The sequence below is a fragment of the Salmo salar genome, chromosome ssa22 (assembly GCF_905237065.1).
Source record: "Salmo salar chromosome ssa22, Ssal_v3.1, whole genome shotgun sequence".
Lineage (NCBI taxonomy): Eukaryota > Metazoa > Chordata > Actinopteri > Salmoniformes > Salmonidae > Salmo > Salmo salar.
In genome coordinates this window covers 21,591,211-21,609,428 of record NC_059463.1, presented here as the reverse complement: position 1 = coordinate 21,609,428, position 18,218 = coordinate 21,591,211, and the positions used below count along the sequence as shown (strand labels likewise).

Below are 18,218 nucleotides of genomic sequence, written 5' to 3'. Positions count from 1 at the left end.
TTCAAGAGATATTCATCTATAAATCTTAGAATGACAATATTACATTTTAAATTTTTTTTCGAATAGTAATTTAGTAAATTGTAGCGCTGATTCACCGGATGCATTTGAGGGAAAATAGTTAGTCAACGTTACGCGCCGATGTAAAATGCTGTTTTTATATATAAATATGAACTTTATCGAACAAAATAATGCATGTATTGTGTAACGTGATGTCCTAGGGGTGTCATCTGATGAAGATTGTCAAAGGTTAGTGCTGCATTTAGCTGTTTTTTGGTTATTTGTGATGCATGTGGTTGGTCGGAAAATGGCTATGTGGCTACTTTTACGATATACTCCTCTAACATAATGTAATGTTTTGCTTTTGCTGTAAAGCCTTTTTGAAATCGGACAATGTGGTTCGATTCAGGAGAGGTGTATCTATAAAACGATATAACATAGTCCTATATTTGAAAAAAATATATATTAAATTTCGTTATGCTAATGAGGAAAGGATTTTTCGCTGGATGTCCGACCAGGGGTTAACATACATTTTTTATGACTATCTCATCTCTGTACCCCCCACATACAATTATCTGTAAGGTTCCTCAGTCGAGCAGTGAATTTCAAACACAGATTCAACCACAAGGACCAGGGAGGTTTTCCAATGCCTCACAAAGGTCACATATTGGTAGATGGGTAACATTTTTAAAATAAGACATTGAACATCCCTTTGAGCATGGTGAACTTATTAATTACACTTTGTATGTTGTATTTTTACACCCAGTCACTACAAAGATACAGGTGTCCTTCCTAACTCAGTTGCCAGAGAGGAAGGAAACTGTTCAGGGATTGGTGAAATCAGTTACAGTTTATTAATGGCTATGATAGGAGAAAACTGAGGATGGATCAACAACATTGTAGTTACTACACAATACTAACCTAATTGACAGAGTGAAAATAAGAAAGCCTGTACAGAATAACAAATATTCTAAAATATGCACCCTGTTTGCAACAAGGCACTAAAGTAATACTGCAGAAAATGTGGCAAAGCAAATCACTTTTTGTCCTGAATATAAAATGTTATTTTTGGGGCAAATCCAATAACACATTACTAAGTACCACTCTCCATATTTTCAAGCATAGTGGTGACTGCATCATGTTATGGGTATGCTTGTAATTGTCAAGGACTGGGGAGTTTTTCCGAATGAAAAACGTTTTAGAGCTAAGCACAGGCAAAATCCTGGCAGAAAACCTGATTCAGTCTGCTTTCCACCAGACATTGGGAGATGAATTCACCTTTTAGCAAGACAATAACCTAAAACTACTAAACTGTAGTTGCTTTCCAAAAATGTTCCTGTCACATCCTGACCAGTAAAAGGGGTTATTTGTTATTGTAGTTTGGTCAGGGCGTGGCAGGGGGTGTTTGTTTTGTGTGTTTGGGGTTTTGATGTATGTTTTCTATTTCTATGTTCCCTATCTATGTGTTGTATTTCTTTGTTTTGGCCTGGTATGGCTCTCAATCAGTGACAGCTGTACATCGTTGTCGCTGATTGGGAGCCATACTTAGGTAGCCCTGTCTTTTGTGGGAAGTTGATTTTGCATTGCTGTCTGTTAGCCTGCAAAACTGTCTAGCTGTCCTTCGTTTTCTTGTTTTTGTGTAAGTGTTCAATAAAAGTCAAAAATGAGCACTCAACCCGCTGCGCCTTGGTCCATTCACTACGACGGCCGTTATAGAACTTCCCACCACCAACGGACCAAGCAGCGGGGTAAGGAGCTGGAGAGGAGCTATCTAGAGTCATGGACTTGGGAAGAGATTCTCGACGGACAGGGACCCTGGAGACAAGTGGGAGAATACCGTCGCCCGCCGGAGGAGATAAAGGCAGCGAAGGCAGAACGGCGTTTCTGGGAGGATCAGCTGGCACGGCAAGAGGAGGCTGAGAGGCAGCCCCAAAAATGTTTTTTTGGGGGGGGCACACGGGGAGATTGGCTAAGTCAGGCAATAGACCTGAGCCAACTCCCCGTGCTTTCCGGAAGCGGCGTGGTACTGGTCAGGCACCGTGTTATGCGGTAGAGCGCACAGTGTCTCCAGTGCGCGCTCATAGCCCGTTGCGCTACATCCCAGCCCCCCGCAAGTGCCGTGCTAGAGTGGGCATCCAGCCAGGAAGGAGTATGCCTGCGCAGCACATCTGGCCACCAGTGCGTCTCCTAGGCCCAGGCTACCCTGTTCCTGCTCTACGCATGGCAGCCATCAGTCCTCTGCACAGCCCAGTTCGCCCTGTGCCAGCACTCCGCCCGTGCAGGGCTACTGTTACAACCCAGCCAGGACGGGTTGTGCAGGCTGTGTGCTCCAGACCTCCAGTACATCCTCAAGACCCGGTCTATCCTGTGCCTGCTCCCAGAGCCAGGTCTCCTGCATGTCTCCCCAAACTGGTGAGTCCTGTGCCTGCTCCCAGAGCCAGGCCTCCTGCATGTCTCCCCAGCCTGGTGAATCCTGTCCGGCGCAGCCAGAGTCGCCCGCTGCGAGGGTCCCCCATCCGGGGTTGGCGGCGAGGGACCCCGCTCTAGAGGCGCCACCAAAGTGGGGTGAGCCAGTGTTGGAGCGGGGTCTGCGTCCCGCTCCTGAGACACATCCGTAGGGGGGAGGATTGGGAAGGGGGGGTGTAGCACAAGAACCGTCAGTGACGGTGGCCACCCTCCCTTCCCTCCCTTTAGTTTTTTGTTTGTTGATATGGGTTATTGTTGGTGTCTTATGGCTAAGGTGCATTCGGTGTCTGCACCTTTGGGGGGGTACTGTCACGTCCTGACCAGTAAAAGGGGTTATTTGTTATTGTAGTTTGGTCAGGGCGTGGCAGGGGGTGTTTGTTTTGTGTGTTTGGGGTTTTGATGTATGTTTTCTATTTCTATGTTCCCTATCTATGTGTTGTATTTCTTTGTTTTGGCCTGGTATGGCTCTCAATCAGGGACAGCTGTACATCGTTGTCGCTGATTGGGAGCCATACTTAGGTAGCCCTTTTTCCACCTGTCTTTTGTGGGAAGTTGATTTTGCATTGTTGTCTGTTAGCCTGCAAAACTGTCTAACTGTCGTTAGTTTTCTTGTTTTTGTGTGTTTTTGCACCTTACGTGTGGAATGATCTATAGTACACTTTAAAATTGGAGGAATTGGTACATTTCAGACGGTTGTTAGGGGACCTAACATCATTTTTTATGATGGTGTTCTTCTTTTTGTGTATTGCTGTGTATAATAACATGTATTTTAATGTGTATATGAATGTGTACTTTGAATTTGTGTTCATTGTGTTCATTGAATTTTGATGTGTATTGTGTTGCTACAGGCCTCATCTGGAAAAGAGAACTTGGTCTCAGCATTGTTAAAATAATGTCAAAAAATCCCTAGCCATCCAATGAGAAAGAATTGGGAGAAATCAAAACAAAAGGGTTAGACTGAATCAATCATGTTACAGCTGGTTGTCTACTGAACTGTATTCTGTTATGTAACCCGTTAAATAATAAGGAACATTGTTATAACGCCCCCTTAGCTTCTGTAAAGAGGCACATAATACCGAGTGAGTATGTTTCTTAATGCCTCATATCTAACGTTGTTTACAAAAATTCTTGCTGCATTTGGGCCACAACACCCAAACACCCATAGGGGTAATTCTGATTGGGACTATGCAGTTAAAATGCTGGTGATATTGGGCAAGGTTGAGTCATTTAATTTGTGAAGATGGGAAGAGATAGCTGAAGATACAGTCACACTGTGTTGAGATCCGTGAATGTTATGGAGTAAATATTCTAGTCCTATGATGGTTGTATTTCATCACAGTATAAGACTATTTGTATGTGGTGTGTGTGTACCTTTTTCCCTTACTTGGTGACAATGGTATGGTAAACATAGCTATGCAAAAACATCTGCAGCAGACTGCAGGTGTCTGATATAGGTGATATTGTAATGTGTTTCTCTTATGACAAACTTCCTAACTTTTGCACTTTTCATTTCCCTGCTCTTTCACATGAACACATTTTGACTCCAGGATGGCTTCACCATAGCACATAAATAGATACTGTATGAATTACAGTCAAACATATGCCCATTAATCTTACTCGGTCATAAATTCCCCTCAGTACAAAAATGCATGAAATGAAATGTAAGTCACTCTGGATAAGAGCGTCTGCTAAATGACAACAAAAAAAAAGATATGACACAGGCCCCTCGGGTGATGAGAGGACACATGCATCCCATAATGCTCTAGTAACCCTCTGGGAACCCCAGCTGTCAGCTGGCATCCGCTGGCTCCATGGTAACACAACCTGATCCACACCCTCAAACAGGTGCGTCCCACCCCATAGTTCAAATGTTTGTGAATGCAGCCCTGTGCATACTCTATTGGACATGGTCTGCTTGCTCAATGGCCAACAATGAAGTTCCCTAGTTAATCAGAAACCTCTGGGGTATTTGCGGAATTTATATTCTCTATGCATGCCTTCATGCCCAGCATTATCCACAGTTACATTTATGCATGGATGTGTGACGGTAAACAATGGAAAGGTCAAGGTTGCTAATCCTGCCATTCAAACAGCTAATATCACATATTTCAAGGCTGACTAGTGAAAGTTGCTTATGTTCTGTGTGATGTTCAGCCAAGTGATTCAATTGATTTGTTAGTCTGTAAAGTCCACAGTTACTATACTGAACATGGTATACTAGCAAACAAACACAGGTATTTCTGTCTATTCTAAGCCATTAAAGAGATTGTCTGCAAAAGCTGTTCTTGGTTCTTTATAATGAGTCTTCAAATAAATCATGTTTTCAGCAAATTATATACCATAGCTTTAGTAACAAGTAGTAGTCTAGCACAAAGGCCAACGAATGTGACTCCCTCCAAGACCTTCCCCAATAGGTAAATCAATAAATAAGCAACCAAACATATACATTTACATTTACATTTTAGTCATTTAGCAGACGCTCTTATCCAGAGCGACTTACTCATATCTAGGGTTAGTTAACAAGATGTATTGAGGCAGTATAGTAAGACATATTAACAGTGTTGAACAGCAACTCCAGCCCGTCTTAGAAGAGGAAGCCCACTTACTTTCTTTGAATAAGATGCCCCCATGCTCCTGCATGTAGAGGTCTGCTAACTCCGTATGCCCGGCCAGGTGTGGCTTTTTTTGGGTCTCCCTCACCACAGTTCTCCCTACGTCCCTCTACTTCCACCAGGCAGGGCCAGGCTCCAGGCTCTCCCTCAGCTCTGCTATGTCCACCCTGCCTGCCTGCTCCAGGGAGGGGGCAGATGGACGGTAGAGAAAAGGGGCCTCCTAGCTTTCCCTCTGGCACGCTGACAACAACAGACAGGGTTGCTGTACTGTACTCCAGACAAGGCTAGTTCATAAGATGCACCTCAAGACTGGCTGTCCTGACTGGTTGAGGAGGGATCCATAACTCCACAAATCAAACCTCAACTATTGCAAGGTCATGCTATCAGTTAGATTGTATAAAGAGAGGGAGAGTAAGAATGAGAAGGCTGGGTAGTGTGTGTGTGTGTGTGTGTGTGTGTGTGAGAGAGAGAGAGAGAGAGAGGTGTATGTGCTGTATGTGTGTGAGTGAGCACCTGTCTGAGCATGGCCATTGTACTAGAGCGGACCCTTCTCAGCCACCTGTTGCTGGCTGACTCCCCACTCTTAGCAGACTTAAGGACAGTAGGGGGGATTATGCTAATTGGGCCTGACAGTGCAGGAACCCAGGGAGAAAGCACACTGTGGGACAGAAGCTCCAGCCAGGGTGGTCACTGTCGCTATGTCACCAGTCATCCCCCTGGCTACTACCAGGAGCTGGAAAACACTGGGCTGGACGGACCATGCCTAGGTGTGTGAGTGTGTGTGGGAGTTTATAACTGTTTGTTATGGTCTTTTCTGCTTCTCACCTCTTTAGGTTGACCTTCTCAGGCTCTGCTAGAGCTGCATTTATTTCGAGAAAGTTGTTCCCTCGCTTATGCCCTTATTTACTCCCTCGTCTGTCATTTACTGACTGAAATACAGTCCCAGGTTCTGAGTGTCGTCCCCTTCCCTGTTTGAGAATTTGGCCACTAGGAGCAGCTGCCACAAATCGGGCAAGTGTCCCAGGGAAAGCATTCTAACGTACTACTGGATTCAGTTTGGGTCCATATTGAACTTTTCTAAGACTGAGAACAGAAAGCTCCACTCCATCCTGTCGAACGCCTTCTCAGCATCCAGTGAAGCCAGCAGGACAGGGGTCTTCTGTGTGTTTACTTGATCTATAATATGAAAAAAACAGCGAATGTTATCAGAAGAGTACTTGTCTCTAATAAATCCAGTTTGCTCCGCTTTTATTATTTTGGGAAGAAAAGTGTTTACTCTTTTGGCGAGCAATTTGGTAATAATTTTTTGGTCAAAATCCAACAAGCTTATGGGCTGAAAGGACGAGCAGGATAGAGGGTTCTTGTCTTTTTTGAGCAACACTGTAACTTGGGCTGTGTACATAGAGTCTGGGAGAGCTCTGTTTTTGCAAAATTTATCCAGCATTGGAATGAAAATACATCTAAGCTGGGGCCAAAAAGCTTTGTGAATCTCTCTGGGAAATCTGTCTGGGCCTAGGCTCTTGTTAGGCGGCATGGAGATAATTGACACACTGAGCCTCTCGTTATGACTGTAGATGTGTCTTAATCGATAAAATGGTGATAAATGAAGAAGGCCTATGTGAAAATGATAAATACAACAAACAAAAAAATACAGAAAATTGTCTATAGGCCTAATATCTGATCACTTTGTCTGCCAACTAGCCAATATGTTCTACAGACAATATAACAGGCTGTAAATGGCACATTTTCTTACTTGACATAAAAGGGGAAATAAAAGTAGGCTAAAACGTTAATAGGCCTAGGATAGGCTATAGGGCCTATCCCTCTCTCAGCTAAAAGAAAATAAATATTAGACGGCTATAAAGACATTTAGCGGGGCGGGTGGGTCATTGGATGGCGGCTATATGTTGTCTTACCTCCATTAGTAATAACAGTAATCGCTTTTAGTCATTGGTCCATTTCTCAGTTGGCAGGACTGTCCTTCAAAAAACGTTTTGCCTCTTCGGGAGTTTTGAAGTGTCTCAGGGCTCCTTGGTGAAGAATCCTGAGCTCGTTTTGGTATTTGAATCCCCTAATGATGCCTCGGTCAATGGAGTGTTTCTTAACCTTGTCAAACTCTCAGCGCTTTCGGCGTATTCCAGCTGACAGGTCCTGGTGTAAATGAGTTTGGCTTTCCCACTGTAATGGTGTTGATTTTTGCTGCCTCGTTCCTTTTTGGTGAATCTCAGGAAACGTATGGTGATTGTGCTCGGTGAGCTCTCTCGAGTTTTATGGGCTTGTCGGTGGACAGGCGGAGCCACTACGAAGTTTATCTTGCAGGTAGTGGTTCAGTGGCATGTTTCCATCTTCTTTTTCAGCCAGGTTTAATAAAACACAATTATTCCTTCGCCCCATATTTTCCAGGTCCTCTGTTTTCTCTTCCAGATGCTCTATTTTCTTTTTAGCAGATGCTATTGTTTCCATGGCTTCTGCCAGTGAGTTTTCCATGAATAGGATTCGCCCCTCTGCCTCATCCAGGCGCCCCGTGTTGATGGTTATCTTGTTGTTGATGTCAGGCAAGGCATTTTCCTGGGTTGTCACCTTGCCCCCTATCGCACTGAGCTGAGAGTTAATGCCATCTCGTTTGATGTTGAGTTCTGTACGTTGGGATCTCAGCACAGAAAGGATGTCTTCAACAGAGGGCGGTTGGCAGTTGTTTGGCCTTGGGAAGGGATGGGTCCTCTTGCCCCTGGCTAATGGTGCTAGCTTTTTCTGAAGGTAGCTGTTTCTTGGAGGCTTTTTCCACGGCTATTTCTCCGAGTCCGGGTAAAAATGTCACATGTAATTTCACCTTTTGTAGCCGCCATGACTTTTTAACTAAAGCTAATGGGGTTTTAACTTGAAGTGGAGGTAAGATTAAGAACTGGAAATTACTTGTGCGGAGCTCTCAGTTCATGCGGCCATCTCGTTCAAGGGTCACGTGATCCCCGTATTTTATTTTTGGATTATTTGTGCACTTGTTTGACGTTAATGCATTGTTAGGAGCTACTAACATCTGCATTTCGCTGCACCCACTATAATATCTGCTAAACTGTTTCCGAGACACATAAACTTTGATTTGAATTCTGAAAGGATAGAAACTGATACAGTTGAAGTAAAATGAAAAAAGAACTTAACATCAACATGTAATGTTTTACAAATTGAATAATGAGGACAGCTCTGTAAAGGAACTCTTCCGTGTAGCCATCATATTCCCCTCTCTCTGCTCTTCCTCAGGATGCAGCCTCCCATCTCCACCACCCCTTGCCAGCCATCATATACACTTGTCTCAACATTATGCTTCACTACCTACAGTATATGGAGGAATACAAAAACAAACAAACACAAAGAAGAACATGTATGATTCCTTGAAGCAAAGTGCACACATTATTTGATATTCTATAACCTTTATTGAAAAGTACATGCTTACTGTACTTTCTCAAGGGGCTTTGTCCATTCATGTAACCTGCTTCAACAAAGACCCAGCCATCTCTGGTCTCCAGTGACTTCGCCCCGGTGCTCCCCATACTGACAAACGTCTCCCTGATTGTGTCCGTCATCCTGAGAGATGGCATCAAACAGTTTTCGATTTTGGCTAGTCGGGTTTTTAATGGCATGCTGGTCAGAAAAGTCTCCTTAGTCTCTATCCCGACCTAGAATTGGAGCTACCATACAGGGCTGGGATCAGTTACGTCAATTCAGCTTATTTTTATTGACAACTTACTTTGTAGCTGGATCATCTAATGGAGGCCACAGGAAATACACCAAACATGTTTTTTATACTGTGTTTTACGGTCCACTATTTACCAGGTATTTGAGAATTGCAATGTGAAGTGTTAATTACCTAAATATTATACAGTTGTCTCTTTGGGATGCATGGAAATAGTACCAGGAAGTTACATTGAAGTTATCTATCATGTTGCATTCCTGTTTTGTATGCAGATACCACCCTTACAAAAAGATCACATGAAAAAATCATGTGGTTTTTGGTCACGTAAAAAAAAGATTCACATGGATCATTCACGTGAAAAATCTCATGTGGAGTTTTCGAACATGTGAAACTGCAAATGTTATTTTTACAAGTGATGAGCAATCGGGCTCCAGAGTTCCTCTGTAGAGATGGGAGAACCTTCCAGAAGGACAACCATCTCTGCAGCACTCCACCAATCAGGCCTTTATGGTAGAATGGACATACGGAAGCCACTCCTCAGTAAAAGGCACATGACAGCCCACTTGGATTTTGCTAAAAAGGCACCTGAAGGATTCTCAGATCATGAGAAAAGATTCTCTGGTCTGATGAAACCAAGATTAAACTCTTTGGCCTGAATGCCAAGCATCACGTCTGCAGGAAACCTTGCACCATCCCAAGGTTGAAGCATGGTGGTGGCATCATGCTGTGGGGATGTTTTTCAGCGGCAGGGACTGGGAGACTAGTCAGGGTCGAGGGAAAGATAAACGGAGCAAAGTACTGAGAGATCCTTGATGACAACCTGGTTTACCTTCCAACAGGACAACGACCCTAAGCACACAGCCAAGATAACGCAGGAGTGCTTTGGGACAAGTCTCTGAATGTCCTTGAGTGGCCCAGCCAGAGCAAGGATTTGAACCCGATCGAAGATCAATGGAGAAACCTGAAAATAGCTGTGCAGCGATGCTCCCCATCCAACCTGAAAGAACTTGAGAGGATCTGCAGAGAAGAATGGGAGAAACTCCCCAAATACAGGTGTAGCGTCATACCCAAGAAGACTCGAGGCTGTAATCGCTGCAAAAGGTGCTTGAACAAAGTACTGAGTAAAATGTCTGAATACTTATGTAAATGTGATATTTCAACAACAACAAAAATTCTATAAAGGTGCAACATTTTTGCTAAAAACCTGTTTTTGCCATGTCATTATGGACTATTGTGTGAAGATTGATGAGGGGGGAAAAACTATTTTATCCCTTTTAGTATAAGGCTGTAACGTCACAAAATGTGGAAAAAGTCAAGGGGTCTGAATACTTTCTGAATGCACTGTATAAGTGAGATTTTCACATGTGGAGTTTTTTAACATGTGAAACTGCAAATTGGATTTTCACATCTGGAGTGTTGTAATATCAAAAACATCAAATGGGATTTTCAAATGTGATTGTGAAAACTTGCAATTCCACATGTGAAAGTTACATTTTCACGTGAATGTTTTTACAATGTGAAACCGCTACTTTCAAATGTGAAACTGCAATTCACGTTGTCACGTCCTGACCAGCAGAGGGAGTAATTGTATTAGTTTTGGTCAGGACGTGGCAGAGTTTTTGTGATATGTGTAGATTGGTTGCTGGACTCTCAATTGGAGGCAGGTGTTTCTAGTTGCCTCTGATTGGGAGTCCTATAAACAGGTTTGTGTTTTTCTTTGTGTTTGTGGGTAATTGTTTCTGTTCAGTGTGTTAGCTGTCAGGGCTGTTTAGCTGTCGGTTGTTTCTTGTTTTGTAATTATCTAGTGTTCTGTCTGAATTAAATTATGAACACTAACTCCGCTGCACCTTGGTCTTCTCTCCAGTACGACAGCCCTTACACACGTGAAGTGAAAGCATGTTATTGTCCTCACATGTGAAAAGGTGGTTTCACACGTGAAAAAATTAAGCTCAACAACTGAACACAGCTATTTCAAATGTGAATCAGCAAATTTCACTTTTTTTTTTTTCATAAGGGCAGAAGGCACTTACTTTCAGAATACATGTTGAAGGAACCAATCTTTTCAAACTCCCCACTTTCACATTGGAAGACAAAAGATATTTGATTGTACTTACTAAAATACTTAAAAGTTGTCAAAGGCTGGTCCCGAATGCGGGATCAACATCCAGCGAAAAATCAGAGCGCCATATTCATAACCTAACCATAACCAAATCGAATATTTTTTTCTTCTCAAACATAGGACTATTTTACACCGTTTTATAGATACACTTCTCCTGAATCGAACCACGTTGTCCGATTTCAAAAAGGCTTTACAGCAAAAGCAAAACATTACATTATGTTAGGAGAGTACATGTCAAAATAGCCACACCGCCATTTACCGACCAACCACATGCATCACAAATAACCAAAAAACAGCTAAATGAAGCACTAACCTTTGACAATCTTCATCAGATGACACTCCTAGGACATCGCGTTACACAATACATGCATTCTTTTGTTCGATAAAGTTCATATTTATATATAAAAACAGCATTTTACATCGGCGCGTGATGTTCAGAAAATATTTTCCGTTAAATGCCTCCGGTGAATCAGCGCTACAATTTACTAAATTACTATTCGAAAACATTTTTAAAATGTAATATTGTCATTCAAAGAATTATAGATTAACATCTCGTGAATGCAACCGCATTGCCAGATTTAAAAATAACTTCACTGGGAAATCACACTTTGCAATAAAAGGGGATGCTATGCTCAGAAAAATAGGCTAGGCGATACAGGTTAGCGCCATCTTGGAACCATCTAATATCAAATATACTATTGTATACTATTGTCAATATTCCCTTACCTTTGATTATCTTCATCAGAAGGCACTTCCAGGAATCCCAGGTCCACAACAAGTAGTTTTGTTTGAAAAAGTTAACAATTTATGTCCCAATAGCTTCTTCTTGTTAGCGCATTCCGAAGGCTACTCAAAATGTACTGTAGCGCGCGGGACTTGTCGTCACGAATATGCAAAAAATATATATTTAAGTTCGTTCAAATATGTCAAACGTTGTATAACATAAATCTTTAGGGCCTTTTTCAACCAGAGCTTCAATAATATTCAAGGGGGACGATTGCATTGTCTTACTAAACGTTTCGAAAGGGGAGGGTAGCCATGGGTGCCCGCGTCATAGTGGTAATGGCCCTCCCCCTGTGACTAACTTCCAAAGCCTCTCTTTCGGTCAGTTTGTACCATAGAATACTCAAACCACTTTGTAAAGACTGTTGACATCTAGTGGAAGCCTTAGGAAGTGCTCAATGAATCCTAACTCACGGTGTGTTTTATAGGCAAAGTGCTGAAGGTGAGTCCACAAATCAGATTTCCACTTCCTGCATGGGATCTGTCTCGGGGTTTTGACTGCCATATGAGTTCTGTTATACTCACAGACACCATTCAAACAGTTTTAGAAACTTTAGAGTGTTTTCTATCCAAATCTACTAATTACATGCATATCCTAGCTTCTGAGTTTGAGTAGGAGGCCGTTTAAAATGGGCACGTATTGTTTTCAAGTTTCGCTGTAGCGCCCCCTATCCTTAAGGAGCTATAAGAGGTTAACCTCAGTAAATGTTTTTATTACACAGTAGGGCTTCTCTAATGCAACTCACCATTCACAAGGATAATATTCAGCCCAACCCCGATGTTGTTGTAAATGCCACTCATGATGTTATAAAGATTAAAAGGTGTCATATTACACTATGACACACTATTTCATACTGTACAGTATACATTCCCTGGCTACATCTCAATACTTTGGAATAGTATATTTACCCTCTTCTACTCCCTTCCTGAATGGGTAATTGACCTTGATCATGAATTTCTTTCGATTATTTTATTCATTTTCAGATCAAGGTTCATGCAGAATGAGAGACGAGGAAAGTCAGGTACTTAAGACTGTAGGGCACAGACATTTTTACAGAATTACACTTTCTATTAATTTGTAGTTTGCCCTAGCTCTAGGATCTCAGTACAACAAACTGGGCGACAATGACACAAAGTGAGTTTCTACTGCCATCTGCAGCCTGTGTGTTTGATTCAACTCTAGCACTGACACAGCAGTTAAATTGAGATGTCTGCTCAGTTCCAAATGGACATGTTCTCAGTACCTCACTCTCTCTACTCATGTCTGCCATCGAAGCAGATCCTGGGTCCGACTATATTCGCCACACCACTTCTTACAAGAAAGACAAAGTTAGTTGGTGGACATTCATTTTGAAGACACATTTGGTTCGAGGTTGTTCAACTTGCTCTGGTTATTGAGACGGAAAATGAGTTTTTCTACATAAAACATGCCATTTTAGGTAGGCCGTCATTGTGAATAAGAAATTGTTCTTAATTGACTTGCCTAGTTAAATAAAGGTTAAATAAATAAATAAAAACATTTTAACATGCAAAGCCATTCATACCCGGGCTGTTGGCAGAAGTATTTAACTGTCTGGACAGCCTTGCCCTACCCATTCTGACTCTTTAAAAATCTAACGGCCTGCAGGCACTGGGCTATTTTCCCCACAGATAGAATAAATTATCAGTAATGTATGAGAATGACAAAAGGATGTCTTACTTAAATTGTTTGTCATGTCACCCTGAAGTATTGATGTATCAATTGAGATTCAATTAGCCATCTTTTCCATATTGACAGAACAAAAACTGCATTATTTACATTTTATAAATAAGCGCTGATTATGAGTTTAGGTCAATTTCAACTGTGAGGGAATTACTGTGCTCGTTAGTGATAGATTAGGACAGCTGCTTGACATCACATTGCCATTTATTTAGTTTTGTTTAATTAAATGTTCATTAAATAAATGATTTCTGTGTCATGATTAATGTGTTACCTTCACCAACGGGAGAGCATCAAAGTACTGAGTATATTGAAAAAAAGAGGATGCCATTTAGTAATGGTTTTTTTATGAACCCCACTACATCCTTGAGGGTATTAATAGGACCCTCACTGAGCAAATTGATAGGTTGCATTACTGGAAAAGCACTGAAAGAGGGTAAATAATGGACAACCTAAAGCAACATTCTCAGTTAATTAACTGTTTGATTAATTCATTTAAGAGTGAAATCACTCCAGTCAGGGCAAACATTTTTACTTTTTGGTCCACCAGTCACTGTGGAAGGTAGATGTAAAAAGCCACTTAGATCTTTTACCAACCAACATATTTTGTTCGCCATTTTGCTCAATTGTATTACATTTAACCAAAATATCAGAGACAAAATGTTCAGCTGCCCCTTTAAGGGCAGAAGGTTACCGTGGTAATGGGGTCACTCAAGCGTGTGTTTGTATGTGTGTGTGAGATTTGGGATCTGAGTAAGTCATCTCTTCACTATCAGTTGAAGTAACAGACTCAAACTAAAGTTGGAAACAACCTAGCTTGTTAACAAAACAATGTAAATATCCAAGAAACACAAGGACAAAGTTTCACTTTGTAAACTTTCGAGTAAATTAGACCAACTTTTATGCCTGTGCGCAACGCCTCCAAATATTAATCTATCAGCACTTCACTCAGTGCGCACAGCTCCCCTGTCAGGTATTGTTTCTGCGCAAATTGGGATATAGGATTCGTATTTCTTTGTGCGATTAGCAGCTATGAAACAAAACAGCAGAAATACTTTGAAAACAGCTACTGCAGCATTTTACTAACCCAAACTCACACATGCTCATACTTTACTTTTTACTATTTTTATTCGCGAATATAGTACTTGCACTGTAGAGCCCTACAAATTGACCACACAACATGGTTGGTGAAATATAGGCCCACATTTTTACCCGCCAATACCTAAATCAACTGCATTTGGTGGTTGGCAGTTGTTCATTTTATGCACTGGTTCCAGTGGTATGTAATTATAGACTTTCAGAATCTCTATTTTACAAAAAAATGCTTCTGTAGATTACTTTTGGTGCTATACTTACTTGTGTTTGAGTTTTTTCACTCTTCAATACGTCTAAAAAATTAAAGTGATGCAGCAGACAAGAAGAAAAAGATTGTTTACCATCCATGTTCCTCTAAGATTTCATAAGAAATGACTATAGTGATAACCTATTGTTATGAGTGTTATAAAATAATCCTGTACCCAAATACTTTTGAAAGCCTTGGTCTTTGGCTGTACGATGGAGGGCTTGGACCAGATGAAGCACAGAAAGATGAGTGTGGACAATAGCACAACAACATATGCAGCACCTTGAACCACTGGAAGACATTAGGATGGTCAACACATAGATAAAGCAATATCTGTCTTCATGACGGGTTAAATTGGGATTTTGTTGATGGTAGACAAATTCTAGGCATTCTATGCAGATTCCCTCTATGTGGAGTATAACTTTTTTCCATTCACCCTGTCTGCTGAACAGCTAAATATATACACATATATGCACATATATACTCATCTTGACTGTTTGGTTCTGTGAGAATGTTCTGTTCTGACTAAGGGATCAAATAAACAGATGATGGTGAATTTAAGATGCTTTAACTACAAGCTGCCAAAGTATGCCCTGACTTATTTTAACGCACAAGAAAATACCCCATGACTGAAGCTGCCATGTAGAACTGAAACCATGCAACCTACACACAGTTAAAGTAGCTCTGCAAAAAATTATAAATTAAGTTTCCCTTATGCCCTATAGTAACTCTAAATACTTTGATTATCAATTACTCAGCTGTACAGTAAGTAATTAGATCGTAATGCAATTTAAAACTGGAAAAAGGCTTATTTACCTGTCCAGTGGGGAATGGTTATCCATTGCTGTCTGCCTGGAACTGAAGCCCTATCCAAGCTCAGCTATGATATGTAACTGAAACACTACCACTACTAACTACTACTACTACTACTACTACTACTACTACTACTACCCTGCCTGCCTGCCTGCCTCTCTGCCTGTCTGCCTGCCACACCCCCAGAACAGAGTATGTCCACAACACATACTGCCCCTAAGGGTTTATTATGGAAATATGGCAGCTGTTGTTTCACTAGGGGTTTATGCATATTAAGAAAGTTACTTCAAATCCATACAATACCTTCCCTAAGACCGCCTTTAAACTTGTTGCACAATATTTCAAAAGTTGGCTGGATAATAATCTCTCGAGGACAGATCTAAGTAAACATAACTGGTACCTTAGAATCTGTCGGGAAGAAATGGGATGCATGGGATAACGAGCAGCAGTAATTATGGGGTTTGCCTTTTTTGTCACTGATTATTTTGACAAATCACGATTTCGCATCTTTACAATTCCGGAAGAGGAGGGGATATTCGGCCCATAGATTTATTCTGGTTCCACTTCTTATTCTAGCATCTCTCAATCCCCTCTCAACAGGTATGGACCCAGAATTTAATCGAGCAGCTGACCAATTCCGAAAGACTTTAGTTCCTGTCTGAGCCGGTGGTTAAGATGACAAGAGGTAACCACACACTCACTCACTACATGTTAATGTTTTTAAGTGTATGTCAATTGTAAAGTAAGTTTTTGTTTGTAATGTCTTTTCGTTATGTGTCGGACCCCAGTAAGACTAGCTGTCGCCATTGGTGCTGTATATGTGAGATGTGTCATGGTATAGTGAGATTACTGCTGAGCGATTAGTGCTTTTTGAGGTCGGTTGGGTTTCGATTCGATTAATAAAAAATAATAATGATTTTCGATTTCGGTTTAGATTATTTGGGTTGAATGCTGCAACAACAAAATAAAACAATTAATAGAAGTCCCATGATGGTAGTGACTGCCCAATACTGCTTAACCATTTATTCACTTTACTTTTATAAAATATTTCAGTTGTTGTGTATATTACATTTGTTTTATTTAATGACTTTATTATTTCATTCCAAGTCATCATCTCATCTCTATAGAGCTGCTGACTACGCTGTCTGACAAAATCACAATTTAAATAAGGCATTCTTTTATGACTACTGAATACCAACTATCAATCACTTAGATCATGTATTTTCAGGGAGAGATACCTTACGAAGCAACAGCTGGTCTCTATATCCCCTGACGATCACACGCATTCTGCTGTCTCTTCCGCAGGCATAAAAGAAACTGATCGGACAAGAAGATACACAATGGATTATGGTCATTGTAGTTTTATGCGCTAAACTATGTCAAATATTGGCCTATTGAAAACTACAACTCCCTACCACATCGCACATTTCAGGCTGGATCTGATTTATCTCTAGAAAACTGACATTGGTCAATTAGTTGTTTACAAATATTTTTTTATACACACATTTTGGTTAATCGCTCAGCACTAAGTGAGATACATGTATACATGGTGTTGTGTAACCAGGGCTCTAAAAAAATATATCATTGGTAGCATTGGTGCTCCCATTTTATTTAAAGTTAGCGTTGTCCGGGTTAGAGTTTGGTCGGGGTAGGCCGTCATTGTAAATAAGAATTTGTTCTTAACTGACTTGCCTAGTTAAATAAAGGTTAAATAAAAAAAACTAAAGAAATGATGCTGTCAGTCTTTCCTCAACTCTTAGCCAACAGAGTCTGGCATACATAGTATTTATATTATCCCTCTGATTACAATGAAGAGCAAGATGTGCCACACTGTTCTGGGCCAGCTGCAGCTTAACTAAGTTTTTCTGTGCAGCACTCGACAACACGACTGGACCATAATCAAGATAAAACAAAACTAGAGACTGCAGGACAGAGTCGGTGTAGTACAACTCGATCTTAGTCCTGTATTGATGCTTTGCCTGTTTGATGGTTTGTCGGAGGGCATAGCGGGATTTCTTATAAGCTTCCGGGTTAGTGCAGTTGCTGGCTGTAATCCATGGCTTATGGTTGGGGTATGTACGTATGGTCACTGTGGGGACGACGTTATCGATGCACTTATTGTTGAAGCCAATGACAGATGTGGTGTACTCCTCAATGCCATTGGAGGAATCCCGGAACATATTCCAGTCTGTGCTAGCAAAACAGTCCTGTAGCTTAGCATCTGCTTCATCTGACCACTTTTTTTATTGATCTAGTCACTGGTGCTTCCTGCTTTAATTTTTGCTTGTAAGCCGGAATCAGGAGGACGGAATTATGGTCAGATTTGCCAAATGGAGGGCGTTATCTGATGTTAGCAAGTTATTGATTTCATGAACCTTATTTCTAAGGCTACATATATTAATATGGGCTATTTTCAACCCTTTCCTGGGTAGCTTATCAGAGAGAGACATAATATGGAAAAGAACAAACAAAGCAAGATAAAAAAATATACATTCAGCAGTCCATTAATCAGTTGGTATGTGTAAGTGTGTGTGTACTGTCTCTTTAAAAATGTCAAGCTTGTGAACATGCAAAGGATATGTCATTCATTTATTTTCAATCTCTTTCCGTGCCCCCCAAATGTTTGTACTGGTAAAGTGACCAGGTTGTTAGATAGCTAGCTAGCTTATGATGTGAAGTGACTGAACACGGTATAAACA

General features: G+C 41.1%; 1 protein-coding gene across 1 annotated transcript in view; it reads right to left on the bottom strand.

The window, feature by feature from the left end:
- LOC106583019 (protein FAM107B) overlaps positions 1 to 8,029 on the bottom strand; it is a 54,112-nt gene extending 46,083 nt beyond the window's left edge. Inside the window, exons 1-2 of the mRNA XM_014166756.2 lie at positions 6,992 to 8,029; positions 5,070 to 6,251 (exon numbers count right to left, since the gene is read on the bottom strand). Of these exons, the coding sequence (XP_014022231.1) occupies positions 5,070 to 5,093 (24 nt within the window). The 5' untranslated portion in view covers positions 5,094 to 6,251; positions 6,992 to 8,029. The remainder of the gene's footprint in view (positions 1 to 5,069; positions 6,252 to 6,991) is intronic.
- Between the last annotated feature and the right edge of the window lie 10,189 nt (positions 8,030 to 18,218).